Raw genomic sequence first — 20,926 nt, 5'->3', positions numbered from 1 at the left:
TCTTTGACTCGATGGTTGTGGGGGAAGTCGTGGGGATCAGCAGCTGGGTTATCAAAGGTGCTTTGGAACTACCTGAATGTGCTAAACGTAGTCCATGAGATGCTTTCTTTGCTCTCTCCACCTTACTCTTTAGGGCCCTTTTGTCTGTTGCTGATTCTCTAAGAGTATTCAGTCTTCTTTTAGTCAGAACTTCCAGATCACGACTTTTTCCCTTCCATTTTCATTGAAGAAGTTTTCTTTCATATCTTGCAATTTCTTAACGATGGTCCTCCTTTCATATTTTTTTACTGTATATCTTAGTCTGATCTTCTAGAACAGGGTTTAGTAAAGCTGTTAAATCTAACACCTATAGTCTCAAACTAATACTGATATTCTCAATTCTCATCTCTGGTTCTTACTCAATATGGAATAATCAAAATCATGCCATTTGCTGTGCTGCACTTACTTCTGAGAGATCAGCCTGCTGGCATTTGTGAACCTAGGGCCACCACCAGCCCATGCACTGTCACTGTGAGGGCTTTGCTGCCAGCAGGTGATGTGAAGCCGGTACAGGTAGACTTCCCGGGCAGACCTGGCAGACATAGGTACAGGTGGAGAAGATGGACATGGATCAGAGTGGCAACCAAGCCTTTCTAGACTTCTCCCACATCCATCCTAGCCACTGACTTTTGTAACTATCTCGAATTAAAATATTGCAACTTTTAAATGGTTCCCTTCAAAATGTTTAGCAGCTACATTTTGGACATTGGGGGTGAGGGGAAGGGAGAGGGGCAACAAAGTAATATTTATCTGTATTACTAACAAATTATTTCCTATTCAAACCAGAGAGTCTACCAGAAATGTGATTATCTTATTGCACCATAGTCTAAGAAACAATTATTTGTAAATATGTCAGAAACACAAATTAGTACAAATCTGGTATCTGCATGCATTTTGATGACCCATTAATCCTGTTCCTGGAAATGTAGCTGGCACCCCGGACCTGTAGCAGTTGAAGCAGGGGTGATCAGTAGAGAACAGAGACTTGGCATGGAGTTTGTGGAATTGAGTTAAAGCTTTCCCTTAGGTACTTGAGTGTTTGGATAAATAAAGTTTATCTTGGTGGGGGGTTTTTCGTACTTAACTACCTCAGATCACTTCACGTTAAGGTTAAACAGTCGAGAGTGAATTTTGCATAGAGGTTCTTTTTTGGTGGGGATGCAGATCTCCACACACACACCCTTGACGGTCTTTTTAAAGAAATTCAATTATTAACTGTTATTTTACATTAACTATTTTACCATTATGCCTGGGTTTCTCTGTCTCCGTTTATACCACCTTTTCATTTTAGCAATTCCTGTGTGCATCTGATGTTTTCTTCATAGAAATGTAAGTCTTGCTCATGAATTTTATGGGCATGTACCTTAATTTTGAATTGCAATATAAAATTTTTAAATAAAAAGTATACCTAATTAACCATTTTATTTGGGCTTTTTGTTTTTTGAGCTCTGTGTACCAAATAATTCTTTGAGTTACAATTCTTTACTCATAATCCAGGTACACAAGAGCAACACAGTTAACTTATTAAATGTTTAAAGCAGAATTTGTTTTTGTATGCTCTTCTGTTATAGGAATGCATAAGAAGTCAAAAAGCTTCTGCATTTTAGCTGGAATAGTTTAAAAGGATTCATTTTCTCCACTTATTCCATAGAGTATCATAAGAGTTGTATTCCATGACAGACGGCTACAGTATACAGAGCATCAGCAACTTGAAGGTTGGAAGTGGAATCGCCCAGGAGACAGACTTCTAGATTTAGGTACAAGTGACCATCAGAAGACCATGGAGAGAGATAGGAAGGCAGTTCAAATACACCCATATTGGCACCACGTGTAATTATGTAGAGAGAGCTTTGGTGTGAGCGGATCCTGTGTGCCTTAAGTTGTTTTATAGTTAAACATGTTGACTCTTGAACAATACTGGAATTAGGGGTGCCGACCCCTCGCGCAATGAAGAGTTTGCATATAGTTTGACTCTTCCAAAACTTAACTACTTAATAGTCTGCTGTTGACCGGAAGCTTTACCGATAACATAAATAGTTGATTAACACATTTTGTATGTTATGTGTGTTATATACTGTATTCTTACAATAAAGTAAGCTAGAGAAAAGGAAATGTTATTAATAAAATCAAAAGGAAGAAAAAATACATTTACAGTGTTTATTGAAAAGTATCTGCATATGAGGGGATCCTTACAGTTCACACCCATGTTGTTCGAGTGCCAATTGTAGTATTTTGGTGCTAAAAGACCCTGAGCAAGGAATTTTACGAGTTTGAAGCCATTTATTTATTTAATTCTCAATTGGCATCATCCTTCATATTCTGAATAAAATGAAATAGAAACCATGGTGGGAGAAAGCATGATACCCATTGGGTGGGTTTTGATGTTGAAGTGGTTAACCATGGAGAACATTGAAGAAAAAAAGTTCAGTGTGGAGGTACAATATGTTCATTAGAACATAATTATAATAAGTTGTAAGCTTTTAAGTTATTCACAGTGGATGAGTTTCTGTGTAACTTCTTTTTAAAATGCAGATATTCCAATGTCTGTGGGAATAATTGACACAAGGACAAATCCAAGCCAGTTAAATGCAGTTGAATTTCTATGGGACCCTGCAAAACGCACATCTGCTTTCATTCAGGTTTGGATTTTTATTTTACATTATTAGAAGTATACTAGCCATTTAGAAGGCCATGGATGAGATTGAATTCTTGACACATGAAATCATTTTCTTTTATATTTTATTTGTAAACTATCTTGTAATGTCTTTTTAAAAATATACAGTTAAATTGCAGTTACTATACTAAGTTCTTAATATATAGAAAGACAACTGATGTGAAAAACAATCGAATGTTACTTTTACCACTGGTGGTAACAGTAATCAAAACTTCCATTTTTCATAAGATGCATTTCTTTTGAACAAAAGCTGTCATTTAAAAGGCTATGATTGAAAAAAAGTATAGTTTCAAGATTCTCTACCATTATTTTAAAACATTCTAATACTGTCATTTTCAAACATCCACTAAAATAAGAGAATAATAATAATAAATTTTATGTGTACTCATTATCTGGCTTCAACAGTTATTAGTAGCGTTCCCTTTTTATTGATAGAATACTTTAAAATAACCCCCGCGCATTTCGTTTCACCCATAAATGCTCAGTTTATACCTCTACAAGATGAGTTTTTTAAAAGCATAAATACATCAAATAAAATCAACAGTCATTCTAATACCCAGGATGTTCAAATTTGTAAGTGGTAGAATTGGAACTACCGAGTAGGTACTCTTATGGAGAAAAGGCAAACTGCTTAATTACTGACCAGCCTAAGTAAGCTATGGTTTGTATAAACAGTAAAGGATCTTTGGTGTTTTAAATTTTTATGGTCTGCCGTATATATGTACGCTGCATCAGCACAGAATTTTTATGTATATATATATGTATATGGCAGACCATAAAAATTTATATATATATGGCAGACCAAATATATATATATATATATATATATATATATAAAATCTCCCATCAATTTAATAGTCACTAGGGACTTGGTTCATATTAGTTGAATATTTTCTCATACTGTTTGTCTAACAGGGTAACTAGTTATGTAGTAAATGAAAGTGATGTAAGAGCCAGCCTGAAGTCTCAGGCTGTGCAGTCATACTGCAGACATCAGTTTTAACTTTGAGTTACTAGAAGACGGGGTGTGTAGCAGTCAGAAATTACCAGAGTCTTTGTTAGTCACCCTGTCAGGCACCCTAGAGCTGCCAAGCTTGGGGGCAGCATGGTGGAAGTGAACATGGCCCTCAGTGAACTCTGAAGGGTTGACGAAGAGTTCAGAAATTCAGAAGGATACAGGTCAGACAAGTAGTGGGCTTTCTGGACTGTGTAAGTTCCCCAGGCAAAGTACCCCAAGTCATTGTAGGTGGGGAAAGCTGTGAGATGGCTGCCTGAGTAGAGTGGGGTAATGGCACTAGAGGGCAAACAATGGAAGCTCTGAATAGTGAGGTGAGGGTTGCTGAGGAGTGGGCCACATGCAAAGCTTAGGCCCCTGGGTCTGAGAGCAGGATACGGTCCAAGTGGAGGGAGGGGGAAGTACATAGGAAGCTACTGTGCTGCTGTTCCCAAGATGAGAGCGAGTCCTGCCTTAGAGGAGAAGCACTGGACTGGGAAAAAAGAGCTCATTCCCCCAAAGTTCAGAAAGTCTTGGTTGGATTTGTGAAAGGAAATCCATATTAAAAACAGTTCATGACAGGTATCTGGCTAATACGTGGTAGTTCCTTTTAAGGGATCTTGAATTTATAGAGGTGGCAGGACATCGCAAAGGCAACAAGATCAATGGACGGTACTTTGAATCCATTTCTGATTGTTTTTTTAGGTACACTGCATCAGCACAGAATTTACTCCACGGAAGCACGGGGGTGAAAAGGGAGTGCCTTTTAGGATCCAGGTTGACACCTTTAAGCAGAATGAAAATGGAGAATACACAGATCATCTACACTCAGCTAGCTGCCAAATCAAGGTTTTTAAGGTAAGATGGAAACCAGGCTGTCAGTAAATAAGGCCCAGTTTTGCTTGTAAAGTTGTTTGTAGCCTGATGGATGAAATAATCTACTTTGTTTTTTTAGCCTAAAGGTGCAGACAGGAAACAAAAAACTGACCGAGAGAAGATGGAGAAGAGAACTGCTCATGAAAAAGAAAAGTATCAGCCCTCCTATGATACCACAATCCTCACGGAGGTAATGCAGAGCAGCATTTTGGTGTCTGAAGAGAAACAGAGGTTTGCATATTGGCACTATTTTAAGGATGAGTTTCGTTTACAAAGGGGTTGGGGAAGATTGGGTGGTAGGTTGACATAAGTTCTTTGTGAAATTTGTGGGGGAAATATTTCAATTTTGGGATTTTAATGGATTAGTTTCCTGGGTGGGATCTTGAATGAAGATGCTGAAATCCCAGTCAGGTCTCAGAAACAGACCTTAAAAACCTTCAAGTCGGCAAGAGATTAAGTCGGGGCCTAGAATGTTTGGTTTTTGTCACTGCTGGGGTTTTGCATTTTCTTTAACTTTGAATCCTGCTAGTCATGCAGTTGTTTAATTGGACTGCAGAAACATAAAACAGGGTATTAGATCTTTCTTTGTATAATGAAAAGACATTGATCCCAATCTTTGGTGTTTGTCCAGATGAGGCTTGAGCCTATAATTGAAGATGCAGTTGAACATGAGCAGAAAAAGTCCAGCAAGCGGACTTTGCCAGCAGACTACGGTGATTCTCTGGCAAAGCGAGGCAGTGTAAGGGGCTTCTGCTTCTCTTTTCATTGTGCAGGAAACCTTGTGCAGTGTTAGATATAGGACCTACTTCCACCGAAAAGTAAAGCCAAATTTGTTTTCAATGTCCTTGTCTTGATTTAATCTGCTTTTGTTTAGACTTCCTGCTTTCTGTTTGTTCCTCACTGAGGAAAATTTCCTAAATCTAACACTTTAAAACAAAGTTGACCATATTGGGTGGTTTTGGAGGGAAAACAACACTCAGAAATGTGTTCTCTCCCTCCCTCCTTCTTTCCCTCCCTCCCTCCCTCCCTTCTCTCCTTTGCACACACACCTCTTCCAAACTCATGGAAATTAATTGAAAAAACTTTCTTTAGTAAAATAGTTATAATTTTTGTGTAATTAAAAAAGGTTTTGCTTCCTCATGTGTATAACTGATAAGAAAATTTCATGGATATTTAGAGAAATGATGGCAGTAAGCTTGACATTAATATATGCAATACTTTGTGTCACATTTCCCTGCATGTAGTATAAAAATGTGTGTCTGTCTGTGCTTTTTAAAAGCCTGTTTGGCAGCACTGGTAGGAAAAAAAAACTTTGACTGCATTAGTGTTTCCTCCTGGCACCTGCATTGTGACTTTATGCTTCAGGCCAAAATAGTGCACCTTGCTACACTCAGGTCCGGGATTTTGGGTTGATTATGAGCTTTGTCAGCTTAAGTATAGCAGATCTTTATGACACAACTCTTCATCTACCAGGCCAGATCAGCTATATACCCACAGTAAATGCAAACATAGAGCATTAAATAATTTTTTATATATGTCATCATGTCTATAATGGCTGCTCTATTCATCATTGCACTCTTTGTACTATGAAGGTGCCAGAAATGGAATTTTCGCTCTTAAACATGTGTCTGTAATTATCTGTAGCCTATGAGTGAAAATATTTTAAATGCTTCTCTATGTAATAAAACTGAAAATGTACTCATCTGAATGGATGGGGAGCCCACATGTTGCATTTTCTTTAACTGGGCTTTTTAGATGCAAATCAGAAGTTGTATGCAACAACTGTATACTCCTTCCCCAAACGCCCTCCCCTCCGATTTTGTGTGTATCCTCTTCTGGTTTCCCAGCTGAAAACGCACAAGTGGCTCTTAGTAAACTTCTTTGTTGAAACACTGGTAACTCAAATCACTTTCCCCCTCTTAGTAAAAACTATTTAACTGATTAAAAGGAAGGGGTTCTGATAATTCATAAATTAAAGAACTCTGTTGGAGCTCAGAGCTAATCTGAAGCTGGAAGAATTATTGGTAAATTATTAATGATTCTTAACTCAAGTCTAAAGTATGCAAAACGTCAGCAGTTCATTGGCCTGGGATTTCACATCTTCCTGATGCGCGTGGCTTGCTCCCCCGGGCTGCATTTGGTTTGTTTGAGATACTTCTAAGGGTGGTTAGAGCTCCTCTTGGAAACCTGTTGAAAAAAAGCAAGGTACAGATTAATCCCCTCAAAAAAAGAGTCTGCAGCATTTCATATACTTCAAGTGCCTGCAGGGGAAGGCGTACATTTCTTGCCATTGTTGGGTAGTTACAGTTGGCTTTCAGTAGAGCAGGATGCCCAGACTTACGTGTCAGTTAGAAGATGCCATGTGAAATGATCCCACGTTGAATAGAGGCACTGTTACTGGCTCCTGAGAGCTGCTACACACCAAGACCCTTAGTGTGTCTATTGGTCTTTCTTTGCCTCTGAACTGTACTTTATTGGCTCAAAGCACGGTCGCCAACTCCTACAAGTCTAAGATTGGTCATCATTTTCTCATCTTCCTGAGGAGGGACTTTGTTCACAGTGTACAAAAACCATGATTAGGAGTCCAGACCAGGTAGCATGGGGGCCATGATGGATGACAAAGCGTCTTTAGGAACACAGGCACTGCTGCACCAGTGCTTTCTTTGAAAGACAGGGAAGAATGACAAGGTAGAAGCAGCATTATGAAACTATTTCTTGATAAGCCTTTACCCTCCTGGGTTAAGATTGCCAGAGAAACCTATAAAACACAGGCAGGCAGGTCTTGGTGTTTCGTTCAGCCTGACCATTTAAGAACTTGGAATCCATTCTTTTCTAAAAGTAGAGGCCCCCCAATAGGACCAGTTTTCACTGAGCACTAGTTTTCTAGTGTCCAGTGAATCAAGTCTCATATTTACTGGGCAAGTTGTAGATGTCAACTAATAACAGCCCTACATCTCTACTGCTAAAAGCGTCTAGATGTGTAAAAAGAAAATAGGTATGTTTCTCTGTTGTACTGTTCTGCCATACTAATTTGAAACTTCATTTCCTCAGTAGACAGTGGATAGTAATTACCAAAGCAAACCTGGGGCTTGATATTAAAAGGTTTATGTTATTTAGATGTGCATGTTATGCCGCTTGGTAGTATTTTTTATTTGGGGAGGATGGTGTAGCAGGAAAATCTTCCAGGTAGCGGAGATGACCATGAGCGTGTGACACCCATATGTTATTCAATCTGCCAGTTGGCTCACAGGGTCTTGGGTTCCTCGAAGTGTATGAGCTGAGGAGGTACTATTTTGTAAGATGAAGTAAAACAACAGCCCTAGTTGTAAAAGAATTGGCATCATTGTGTAAAATTATAGTGAAATTGGTACGCCATGCAGTAAGTTTAGCAAATTGGTACGCCATGTAATAAGTTTAGCAATAAGTTTAGCAGTGCTGTCTAGCCAGATTAGATTTCTTTTTTGAAAGTTGGTAGTAGTTGAAACAGTAAGTCCGTAGTCATTTTTCCTGTTTTTGAGGGGATACGTAATGGGTACTTGTAAAGAATATTAAGGTTCAGGATTTCTGTTTTACTTTATTTTCCTTGTATCCATGCTTCTGATGGGCTTTAAACTCCTGGAATCATTGGAGAGACTTGGTTTCTGCCCTCAGAGTGTTTGACAGTCTTCTTAGCTCTTTCCTACTAGTACTCTTGACATTTCTACACTCAAAAGGATTTTTAAAAAAGAATATACTCCCTTGCACATTTTTAGGTTGACATCTGAAAGTTTTCATCATAAATTTAAATAGTCATACAGGAGACAATTTCTGGCAGAGTGAATATTTCCATTTACGATTTAAAATAAAACTCTTATGTTACTTTTTGAAGTGTATTCTGTGGACTCTACCATAGCAATTTGGCACCCACCATTTTTATAAAGTTCATGATTGAGCTTTTTAGTTAAGTTCAGATTTTTACTCTGCTCTTCCTTCTTGATCTTGTTTTCTCTTCCATTCTCCTTAAATAATTTTACCCTAATATTATATACTTTTATGCCTAAAAATTTTTTAATGATCACCTTAATTCTTAAAACAAACTTATATAAATAGAAATTTAATTTTTAAAATTTCCTTTGACCATAAGGCTCTTAGTTTAGAAATTTAAAATTTATTATTTGTACCAATTTATTAAAACAGCCAATTATACAAATTCGATAAATTATTATAAACATAAAAGTAGAAATGTTATTGGAAATGCACCTTGAATAATGAGACAGGGTTGAATTTAAATTTTAGATATATTTTATAGATAAGAGAAACTTGATTTAGATACGGTTATTTTTCTTTCAGCCAGGTCTTAAAAGTCCTTTTGATTTTTGTGTAAAATGGGAAAAAAGTGATTATGAAAGGGGACCCTTGAAACCAAGGGCATTGTCAGGCACGTTAGTCTTATGAATAATACCGGTGGGTGCAATGGATCCCTCCACAGTTCAGGTTTGAAGTCGTCCGCTTGACACCACGCTGGCCTGCTCAGCATGCTTTTCACTTTGGCTTTTTTCACTTCTCCTAATTTAATAATCAGTGTGCCTTCGTATCTTTTATCCTTGATCTATTCTTTGGTCAGAATTCCGCCTAGGGCAGAAAAATATTTTTCACCATGCCCCTTCCAGAATATGTAAATAATAAACGTATGTAGATAGGTAGGTAGATATAGGCAGTACCATCCTTGTACATAGGTGATGTAGTTCAGTGTTGGGCCTGTCTCGTCTTTAATCTTAGAGAATTCAAGGAAGCAGATGGATTCTGGTGAGGGCAAAAGGAGCGCTAGGTAGGACAGAGCCGCTGTCCCAGTGTCAGGTGATACGGATGTTGCTTTGAATGCTTTCTTGCCTCTGCTATTCTTAAATCTTGATAGACACTTATTGGAGAAATGATAAAGAAGGAGGTGAAAGTTCTTGAAAGCATATTGTACATAAGTATAGATTTAAAATGCCTTCATAAATTTTGCTGCTATCATCACTTCAGGTCTTCTGTAAGATTAATCAGTGTCTAGATACACACAGCAGGTAAAATTTTTCCTTGCCACACAAGTAAATTTGATGTTTCTATGAGGTTGCTTGATGAGTGTCAGGTGTCTTGTGTTTTATAATCCTGCCTTTGGCCAGACTAGAGAGTGAAATCCAAAATTTTTTCTTCCACATCCTTTCAAAGCATATCATTAATTTATTTTTGTTTCTGTCCTTAGTGTTCTCCATGGCCCGATAGCCCCACAGCCTATGTGAATAACAGTCCTTCCACAGCGCCCACTTTCACCTCCCCACAGCAGAGCACCTGCAGCGTTCCAGACAGGTATGTGATCTGTGGAAGTGTGTGCCTGCAGCTGACGGAAGCCCATGACTCCTGTCTCTCCCTTTCTGTCCGTCCACAGCATCCTCTATATCTGAAGTATGTAGCAATGGGAAGTAGCCTCCTCAGTTTCAGAAGAAAATCATCTTTGCTTCACCTATTTGCTCCTAGTCTCTTGTGCCAGACATATTCGGAACTATTAAATTTTAGAAAAGGGGGCATTTTCAAGATCTGTTCTTTGTGAGATAAAAAGAACATTAATGGGGTTCATGGACAGTGAGTTACTGAGGTGACACTGTGACTTAAGTATATTAAGATTGCATTTATTAAAAAGTACATTTGTCCTTAATGCTCACCATATCAAACAAGGGTTATTTTCTGCTCTGTTTCTTCTTCCTCCCAATAGATACACTATTTCTTTTTTTTTTTTTAAGTAAGTCTTTCATCTTAAAGGAAGAGCTTTCAGTTTCTAAGGACTTACTGTGGTTTTAGAAATAGGAATGATCAACTTTATTTATTCTGTTATCTGGCCTTGATGTGCCACTGAGAGTCTAGTGAGCTCCATGTGGGAGCAGGAACTGCATGTCGGTAACCTTAAAGATGCAGCAGGGGTCTCCAGGGGGCTTGCCATTTTGGGGGCGGGAGCTTTGCTGAAGAACTAGTGCCAAGTAGGCCAGACTGGAAGCCTAGGACCAGGGAGATGGCCACATCCCTCCTGTTGTTTTTCATCTTCCTTTTACCTTAGAAACAGAAGCACAGTGCTACTAGTTTCTTTAGTTCTCTTGAATTTCACCTTGTTTAATCATGGATAAATGTATTAAAGAGGTCATTTTCGATTTTGTCTTCGAATTACTGTACCATTTCTTATTGCTCATTTTTTTCTTAGGGGTTTTTTGCAGTTATTTTCGATTGTTTTATCTTTCTTGATTTCTCATGTTTTTTCCCTAACGAAAATGAATGAGGTCCTTCATTTTCCTGTCACCCTAGAGATAATTGGAGCCCTTTTGTTTCATAAAACTGGAATTTGTTACTAGAACAGATGGAGAAAAAAAGAGGCACAAATTAAGAAACCGTCTTCTGAGTCTTAATCTCATCATCATATTCGCTCCCTGACCATTCATGCCAGCTTTCTTACTGCAGCTTTACATTGCTGGCACAGTATTATTTTAAATTTACCGAAATAGCCTTTAATATCATGATTTTTAAATAAATATATATAAAATCTTTCTTTTCTCCCTTCTCCCTAGCAATTCTTCTTCCCCAAATCATCAGGGAGATGGAGTTCCACAGACCTCTAGTGAAGTAAGTATCTTGTTCCTAAAACTGCCAGATGTTTTCAGGATCCTGCATTTTTCAGGCTCTGCCAGGGACGTGAGTCATTGTTTAGGTCACTGAGTAGTTAGACCTGTGCTCTTTGTGGGTGTTGTTTTACTTCAGACTTGGAGGATTTCTGTGTTTTGTTTCAGTGTTGTTCTTTATAACATGCTAGTGACTTGGGGTGCTTTTTTTTTTTTTTTTTTGTAAGGATGAATGGCTTCTTCTATTTATGTTCATTTTCTTTGTAAACAGCAACTTCAGCCTTCAGCCACAACCCAGGAAACACAACAGTGGCTGCTCAAAAACAGATTCTCTTCCTACACAAGACTGTTTTCCAATTTTTCAGGTATGTTTGTGTGTGTGTGTGTGTACACGCACATGTTTTGTTTGCTTGTTTGTCTCTACTTTCATTAACCTTAATTTTTCAAATTTTGAAGTAGTTATAGATTCATAAAAAGTTGTCGAGACATGTACAGGGAATGTATGTATGTACCGGTCACCCAGTTTCCCCCAGGGCTAACGTCTTGCATACCTATTGTACACTATCAAAATCAGGAAACACGGTACAATCTACCGTTCTGTGTGCCCTCATCTTTGTATAGATGTAAATAGTGTTATGCAATTTTTTCATTTTATTAACTTTATTTTGAAATGATTTTTGCTTTACAGTTAGTTGCAAAGACAGTACAGAGAAGTTCCAGAGTCCCCTTTGCTGACATAATTATAGTACAGTATCAGAATCAGGAAATTGACATTGGTGCAATGCGTGAATATAGTCTGTGTCATTTTATCACATATATAGATTCGTATAACCACCATCAAAGTTAAGATACAGAATTACACCATCACCACAAGGATTTCCCTCCTGCAACCACCATTTCCCTACCCCCCAACCACCATCCCTAATCCCTGGCAACCATTAATCTGTTCTCTCTCTCTCTGATTTTGTCACTTCAAGAACGTTATATAAATGGAATCATACAGTATGTGACCTATGAATGTACTTGGGTATGGTTTTTATAATACTTAAGTGTAAGTTTTTTCTTACATAGTAAGCCAAGAGAGTATTTAGATGGAATTTTAAAAGGGACTAAGCAGTGCTTCTCCAGGTGGTGCAATAGGAAACCTGTTTAGAGGAACAGTAATAGATATACCAGGTGGGCTAGGGGCAGCATTTCCCAAACGTATTTGGCCCTGAGACCCTTTTCCTACGGAACACTTAATTAACATGTCCTGTCCAAACACGTCCTGAGAATTGCTGGCCCACAGCAAAGTGGTAGTCAGCTGTCCTTTGCCACAGGGCTGTGAGGGCATAAAAATGCAGCTTCAGCCTTTTCAGAAGACAGACGTATGTGTGCACATACCCGGCCTAAAGGAAAGCTTGATTTCAGAAACAACATAGTTGCCTATTATGTCAGCCATTTATTGCAGTGCTTGTGCGATGATTAGTCGTTCCCTATGTGGCTCTTTGTCTCTTTAAAGTACTGGATGAAAGTCATGTGCTCCCAGCCACTTTTCTACATGACTAAATAAAACCTCTTATCTGTGAATACCTGGAAATTTAAAAATTTCAGTGTGTTGGTGGGGGGAACACATTTTGCACCCTCATAAGGAAGGCAGATGAAGAATCTAAATGCATACAAAAAGCTCTGACTGTTGGAACTGAGGTTATGCCTTTTACATTAGACGGATACATGTTTCCATCTAGAGACTTTTAAGCGCTTTTCACTGTGCCCAGTGATCACAGGACTTGGCTTCTTGCCTTTACCCTATGGCTTCCCAACAGTAGAATGGAGAGGATGAGAGTGTGGCTTTGTGCCCTGAGCTCTTGGACATCCGCGTTTCACAAAGGGCTATGCACAGAGTATCTGCCCAGGTCTGTGGCGGGCTCAATGATGTGCACACGCAAGTCTCTGGTCGCCCGTGAGCCCTGTTTCCAGATGCACGGAGCGCAGCCCTGTAGAGTGATGACAGCCTGTCGTCGTCTAACTGCTCGTGCCTCAGAGGCGGGCAGTGTGCGTCTCTGGTCTTGCTTTTACAAACGACAAAAGCTATTAAGCTCTCACATTCAAGCCCTCAAAAATAGAACGGTAACCCCATTATCTTGTTACTTTTTTAGATTGTTAGTTATCATATGGAAGTCATGCCTGAATCTCAGAGGGCATCTCAATTTTCACAGTAAACTACATCTTGAGTGTTGACAAGAGGCTAAAACAAAAGATTATGGACTCCTTCAAACATAAAAAGCCGAGAGGAGTATGATAAACGCCCGTGTAACTATCCCCAGCTTCAGAAATGACCAGCCTTTGGTCAGTCTTCCTCTCTACCACTCCCTCCCCTGCTTTTCTGTTGTATTTTACAGTAAATCCTAGATACCATGTCATTTACACTTACCAAGTATTTATGGGGGAAATCTTAAGGTATAATATGCAATTCTCTGCTGTGTTTTTGTGTTAAAGCTAGCTGCTCTGACAGATATGTTACACAGAATGTTTGACTTTACATTGCATGTTGTGGAAAAGAGGTCTGTTTAGCTCTTCTACCAACTCATATGACTTTGGACAAGTTCCCAAAACTCGGGACTTCCGTTTCCTCTTTCTACAAAGTAAAAGATTAGTCTGGGTGATCTCAAGGTAAATTATCGGGGGTCAGGATCCTATTTATTCACATAGCCACAGCACAGCAAAAATATCGCAGATGGTGAAATCCTCCATTAGAACAGACAACGCTGTAGGCCCTGCTCGGTGATCTCATTCACCAGCCTTTGGGCTTCTTAGTTTCATTTTGATACAGGACATGGAAGACCAGGCATTTTCGTTGGCTCTGAGAGAAGGGGCTGTGTGTGTGTGTATTGTTCATGTATGTGTATACACAGGAGACCTGTGATGTTTTTGAAGAACATTGAACTGTTTGGAGACAGATGTCGTAAAGCAGCCAGTCCTGCTAGTTCTTTTCCCACTTCTTAGAAGAATCTCTTTCTGCTGTTCTCCAGGTGCCGACTTACTAAAACTGACAAAGGAAGATTTAGTACAAATTTGTGGTGCAGCCGATGGAATTCGGCTCTATAATTCACTTAAGTCAAGGTAAAATACTGTGTGTAAAAGGAACTGTTGTTTTGCTTGAAATCAGACTGTCCCTTTGTTTGTGTGGGGAATTTGGGCAGAATGTATTTCCACGCTAGGTTGGCGTGTGCCTGCGTGCGCTGGGCAGCACTGGCAGCGTCGTGCTCACGAGAAGACTGTTTTGTGTACACCCTCAGGGCAGGCCCAGATATGATGCAGGCACTGATGAGGGCAGAGGTAGACTGTAAGGCTGGTAGACATGCACATGGGCAGTACTGAGTTCTGGAAGACGACTGGGGTTGTTGCCAAGAAAACAACCTTCTCATTTAGGTGAGCTCTACAGAATCTGTGGTTTTCAAGGTCATATGACTACTACTGAAAATGTCAACTTCTCATTGTAAATTAAAATGCAAGAACCGTAAACTGTGCTGGCTTTTAAGATCCATTTACTATCATTGCTATTCTTAGACTTGTGTGAGAATTCCATTAAAATTAAATCTTACTGATTTTAAATTGCTGACTTAATCTTGAAACTTAAATTTACCAGCACCTGACAGACCATCTCAATGGTTTAGAGTCTGGATCAGCAGATTAGACCACCTGTGATAGTTGGTGTGAGGTGTGTGTTTTTATATTTTTATTAGTAAATTATTTTGTATAATGAAATAATGTTGTAAAGTTCTCATGAGGAAATAGAACTTAGATTCCTGTAGTTGTCATGTATACATGTGGCAAGGCAGCCTTCTCTCCTCGGCTCACGAGTGGCATCTTCTGATTGCAGGTCGGTTAGGCCCCGCCTAACCATCTACGTCTGCCAGGAGCAGCCGAGCAGCACACTGCTGCCAGGGCGGCAGCAGGCTGCAGGCAGCGGAGGCGAGAATGGCAGTGGGACACCCTACGGTGGGTACTGAGGGCGTCTCCCTTTCTGATACTGAGGCACACAAGGTACAGACCTCAGTGGGCTTTGAAGGACTTGTGTTAGCACTGCCGAGTGCTGAGGCAGAGTCCTAAGAGCAGTGAGCTCCAGGACCGAGTCCTCGCGAAGCACACGAGCAGCCTTCCTCAGTTCTTTCAGCCACACTTGGATCTCCTTTTTCATATGGCCCCGTATGGCCAGATATGCCTAACAAGCAAAAGACGAGCTTGAATGCTTTGGGGTTTTGCTGGCTTTTTTAAAAATCTCAGATTCAATGACAAATGTAACGTGGGCAGCTTGGCAAGGCAGCAAGTGGGTTTTTCTTTTCTTTTTATCCATTTTACTGACTGGGGGAGAAAACGTGAAATGTCACGTGTGCAAAGACGCATCTGTGTATCGGTGCTAAGTGTGTGGACTTGTCTTAGGCATCTAGCCAGCACTGAGCTTTGGTGAGTCTGGGCTGCGTCCCTATGAATATACTGTGTTGTTATCCATCTGAGTACTGAGGGCTCCGTCCTCCTGCTGGTCTCTTTAATTGTATACTAGAGAGCTGGACTAGGGCAGAGAGAAAACTCCCGGCCCCCTCCCCTCCTCGAAAATACAGTCCTTGCAGGGGAAAAGCAAGCATTTTTTTTAACGCATATGTTTTCTCATTTGTCAACTGGGTGTGTGGTAATCTCTCTCCCTTCTCAAATTCAGAAAAAATAAGTGTAACACACTCAGAACATTTCAGAGAAAAATGTGTTCTGGAATTCAAAAGCAGTATTTGCTGTAATACTGGGTAGAGCTCTGAAAAGTGCTTTGTTGTTTGAATTTTACTATAAAATCCCAGGGGAAGCAACACTGTTGTGAGCTTTTTCATTTGGTGTCATTTTTACTTCAAAAGCTGTGAATTTTAAGACTAAATATACCAAGTCTTAGAGGCTAAAACTTCTAAAGGAGCTCTCCATGTATGGTATCAAGATTTCCTATATTATTTACATGTGGTCACAACTGTCACATGCTGAAAGGTGTATCCTCAATCATGAGTTTTTGTGGAGGTGTGTGTGGAAGTATTGGTGAACTGATCCCTAGGTCAGGGTCAGCAAACTGTTTCTGTTAAAGGCCGGGTAGTAAATCTCTCGACTTCGTAGACTGTCATCTCGTTCCCTCCAAGTGCTACCACTGTGGTGCCCAGACCACCACAGACAATATGGAGGTGATGGGGGTGGCCCTGTTCTGGTATCATTTGATTTTGAAAGAACAAGTGGAGGGCAGGGTTTGGCTCACACAGGCTGTAGTTTGGTGACGCTGCTCTGGATCATCTCTAAGTCTTACCCTAATTACAGTTCCCAATTCTGTAATGTAATGAGCTTCTCGTAATGTATAATTAGCAATGGTTTCGAGATTCATACGCACACAGGAACAAACCCTTGTTTGGGAAAGCAGAGTTCTAGCACTGAGATTGCTGATCAGGGTCTGGCTTGGACCTGCCACAGTCGGACTCACTAGGATGTGCCTGGAGCTGTGCAAACGTGGCTGCTGCTCAGTGACACGGTCCAGAGACTCAGGACACTGGGGGCTGCACCTGCGACTTTTCTGTAAAGCAGCAGCAGGATTCATTGGAATTTTTCATGAGCTATCTTTTATACTGGTTTCGATTCTTTGCGGGGAGGAAGGGGAGAGAGGCAGCTTTCATTCCTTAGGATAAATCCCCAGTCATGGGATTACTGAAGCAATAACTATGACCTTTTTATAGTTTTCTTAATATATTGCAAGAAATACATATTTTTGAAAACAGCTTCCTTGGGGTATAATTTATATACCATAAAATCCTCCCATTGTAACTGTACAATTCAGTAATATTTTAGTAAATTTACAGTTTTATAGCCATTACCACAAACTAAATCCAGTTTTAGTTCCATTACTCCAGAAAGATCCCCTGTGCCCATTTGCAGTCAATTCCTTTGTTTTTAAGAAAAATTAATACCTCAAATCCCTTTGTACAGAGACTATTGTTAATGTTGATTAAATTATATGTGTGAGCATAATGTATTTCAGATGGATAATAGTGAGACAAAATGCTAGTTATTTTTTATATATACCAGGGGTGCCAGAAAAAAGGTATATACATGACTTGTAGTCATCTTTTGTTATTGGTATGTGTTGAGTATTATAATTTTAATAGTTTTTTCCTTTCTTAAAATGTGTATACATTTTTTTTGGCACCCTGTGTATATACATTTTTTAGTACTTTGAAAGGTGTGATCTTCCTATAGATCCAGGTGGAAAAAACAGATTAAAGATTACTGCTAAAATGCTGTTCTTATTTTTTTATTTCAGTTTATCATGCAATCTACTTGGAAGAAATGGTTGCCTCAGAAGTTGCTCGAAAACTTGCGTTGGTGTTTAATATTCCTTTTCACCAAATTAACCAGGTTTACAGACAGGGTCCCACTGGTATTCACATTCTGGTTAGTGATCAGGTAACTAACTGCATTTTCCATTCACATTGGTATATATTTTCATATGTCATTGAAGAACTAGAGAACAATTCTGTGACCTTGTTTGCAAGTACTCATGGGAATCATTTTCAAAGAGTTGGGGATCAGAATTTATAACCAAGAGTTTCAGGTGTCCTGGTGACATAAGAAATACAAATCAAGGAGCACTGTGGTTCATCGCCCCACCCCACCCCTTTGAATTCAGACACTCACTAGAGGGACTTCCAGGTAGTGGAGCATTGGCCCCTTTTTATCTACAGAGGCATTTGAAAGTGTTTTCCTTTTGCCCACTATTTGATGACAAATTTTAAAAAACAGTAAAGTTAGAAGTACAAATTTACCCCAGTGTTCCATGACAAGCAAGTAATAATAGAAGAGCACTTAGGCAGTGATGTTTCATTAGTCGTTACACACAGGACGCAGTGGGTCAGAAGAGTGGTTGACCAGATCTCTCAGGGAGCATCCTGAACAGGCACTGCTGCCAATGCAGCAGGTGTAAATTTTTACTATTAGGTTGGTGCAAAAGTAATTGTGGTTTAAAAGGTTAAAAATAATTGCAAAAACCGCAGTACTTTTGCACCAACCTAATACTTCACACTGCGTTCATGAGTTACCATTTTGGCCTTTGGGTACAGTATTTGTGCTGCAGTATATAGATGACATTTTCCTTTAACTACTAATTTTAATCTTTTATAATCAGTTAAGAAGGGACCACTGGACCTTAATTATAATCTGCTTTCTCCTAGATGGTTCAGAACTTTCAAGATGAGAGTTGTTTTTTATTCTCCACAGTAAAAGGTACTTTGAATATGTGCATGTGCTTTGAAATGCTGGAGTCATGAAAAATAGTGTGCGCCTATAACCAGCTGTCATCTTGTGTGCTTGCTTTTGAAAATGCTGGCTTTACTAATTTTAAGAGGAGTTTGGAAAATGAATCAAGAGATTATTTCTCATGGCTGTAGTAGAAGTTAACTAGCCAGTAAGGAAGAGGAGTCAGTCCTAGGGAAAAAATTTCAATTCATTCAGCCAATGTTTTACTACGTACCTTGTGTTAGACACCATGATTTGGGTGCTAGAAAGGTCTTGAACAAAACAGATTCCATGGAGCTCCTAGTGAGGAAAGCAAACCAGAATTGGCCAACAGATGCCCATAATTACAAATATTTTAAGTGCCATGAAGGAATGGGAAAGTATGGATGCAGTGTTTATGGATAAGAGGGACCTGGCTAGGGGGACGTGAAGCTGGTGGGCGAGGCTTCTCTGAGGAGGTGTCATTAATGCTGAGACTTGAGGAAGGAGGAGCTGCCTACACAGGAGCATCCCAGGGCGGTGTGGGGCTGTGTGTGAAGGAAAGGTCTTGGCTGCTTTGGAGGCTGGCAAGGGCCAGGCAGCTGCCATGCAGTGTGTGAGGGGTAAGCAGAGCAAGATGGAGTCAGAGCAAGAGGCAGGTCTGGTGTGAGGGACCTGGTGATGAAAGTAGTTTAGGTTTTATTTGAAATGTATTGGGAAGTCAGTGAAGCTGTTTAAACAAAGCAGTAATGTGATTAGATTTTTCTTTCACTCTTGCAACTCTGTGGAGACAGGTGAGAAAGTGGCAAAACTGGAGGCAGGAGGCATCGTCTAGGTGAGAGGTAATGCCTGCTGGGTGCCATATTTGAGGGAGGAATGGTTGTGACTCTTAGAAGAGCAACTGAGCAGACTGTGGTCCTGGTAGAGACGTAGGTTTGGGCGGGGGGAAAGCAGTTAACAGTTCCATTTTCGATGCGTAGAAGTGTAAAATTGGCAGTTAATGAGACCTGTCTCGGGCAGGAGGAAAGGCCTGGGCTTGAGATGTAAATTTGGAAGCCTTTCCCATATCAGTGCCATAGAAATTGGTGAGTCATTTAGTGAGAGAAGTGAAAAGAGAGGCTTGGACAGGGCTCAAGTTGAGTTCCAATTACAGGCTTAGATCAAGAAGGAATTTTTGCTTTGGGTTTTGTTTGTTCTTCTAGTTCCTTTAGGTGTAGAAGTAGATTGTTTATTTGGGATTTTTCTTGATGTAGGCCGGTATAGCTATGAACCAACCCCTTAAAACTGCTTTTAAAAGCTGCATCCCATAAATTTTGAAAAGTGATGTTCTCATTTTCCTTTGTTTCAAGGTAGTTTTTGATTTCTTGTTTATTTCCTCTTTGACCCATCGGTTTATTAGAATGTTGTTTAGCCTCCTCGTGTTTGTTTTTTTGAGTTTTCTTCCTATAGTTGATTTCTAGTTTCACGCCATTGTGGTTAGAAAAGATGCTTGATATGATTTCAGTGTTCTTGAATTTATTGATGCTTGTTTTGTGGCCTAACGTGATCCTGGAGAATTTCCCATGTGCACTTGAAAATAAAAAAAATGTATATATTTCGCAGTTTTTGGATGAAATGTTCTATAAATGTCTCTGAAGTCCTTCTCATCTAATGTGATATTTAAGGTCATTATTTCCTTACTAATTTTCTGTGTGGATTATTATCCATTGATGTGAGTGGGGTATTAAAGTCCCCTGATATTACTATATTACTGTGGATTTGTCCCTGCATGTCCATTAATAATTGCTTATGTATTTAGGTGTTATATCCTTTTCTTGGATTGGATTAAAATTATGTAATGTTCTTTGTTTTTTGTTTTGTTTTGTTTTTTACTTTTTGTTTTAAAGTTTATTCTGACTGACACAATGTTACTACTCCAGCTTTCTTTCTGTTTCTATTTGCATGGAATGTCTTTTTTCATCCCTTGACTTTCAGTCTGTGCGAGTCTTTCAATTTGAAGTGAGTCTGTTCCAAGCAGCATGTAGATGGGTGTTTTTTAATCCGTTCTGGCCACCCTGTCTTTATATTGGAGCATTTAACGCATTTACATTTAAAGTATGTACTTACTGCCATTTTGATAATTGTTTCTAGGTGGTTTTTATAGTCGTCTTCAGTAAGAAGGGATTTTTAAAGCTAAATTACTATGAGAAGAGACTTTTAAAAGACTGGTGGGTTAAGATCTAAACCTAGTCTTAGCACAAAAGCTGTATCTCGAAGAGAAAGATGTCATGTGTCACTCTTTCTTGGAAGTCACTCTTGCAGGGAGTAGCAGAAAACAGTGTTGAAATTATGACTTCACTTTGTGCCTGATACGTTGCATATGGTATTAAGTGACCTGCAAGGCTGAATTTTAACAGCGAACTGGCTCACTATCTTTTACTTTCACAAACATCTTTAGCTGGGTACCCTTCT

General features: G+C 39.4%; 1 protein-coding gene across 6 annotated transcripts in view; it reads left to right on the top strand.

The window, feature by feature from the left end:
• UBP1 (upstream binding protein 1) overlaps positions 1-20,926 on the top strand; it is a 54,309-nt gene that overhangs the window by 26,955 nt on the left and 6,428 nt on the right. For 3 of the 6 annotated variants that reach the window (XR_013994918.1, XM_081073109.1, XM_081073108.1), the window contains 12 exons: positions 1,691-1,796; positions 2,572-2,678; positions 4,413-4,565; positions 4,663-4,773; positions 5,215-5,322; positions 9,808-9,911; positions 11,156-11,210; positions 11,478-11,571; positions 14,218-14,308; positions 15,069-15,187; positions 17,526-17,668; positions 18,433-18,484. Coding sequence is in view for 5 of the 6 variants with exons in the window: in XM_081073109.1 (XP_080929235.1) it covers positions 1,691-1,796; positions 2,572-2,678; positions 4,413-4,565; positions 4,663-4,773; positions 5,215-5,322; positions 9,808-9,911; positions 11,156-11,210; positions 11,478-11,571; positions 14,218-14,308; positions 15,069-15,187; positions 17,526-17,668; positions 18,433-18,484 (1,243 nt within the window). In the remaining variant the exon portion in view is untranslated. Of the gene's footprint in view, positions 1-1,690; positions 1,797-2,571; positions 2,679-4,412; positions 4,566-4,662; positions 4,774-5,214; positions 5,323-9,807; positions 9,912-11,155; positions 11,211-11,477; positions 11,572-14,217; positions 14,309-15,068; positions 15,188-17,525; positions 17,669-18,432; positions 20,067-20,926 lie in introns of those variants that run through there. The other 3 variants (XM_081073107.1, XM_081073111.1, XM_081073110.1) reach the window with 3 other exon arrangements.

The sequence above is a fragment of the Rhinolophus hipposideros genome (genome assembly GCF_964194185.1).
Source record: "Rhinolophus hipposideros genome assembly, chromosome: 14".
In the NCBI taxonomy this organism is placed as follows: domain Eukaryota; kingdom Metazoa; phylum Chordata; class Mammalia; order Chiroptera; family Rhinolophidae; genus Rhinolophus; species Rhinolophus hipposideros.
The sequence above is the reverse complement of the archived record's forward strand: the minus strand, read 5'-3'. Positions and strand labels throughout refer to the sequence as shown.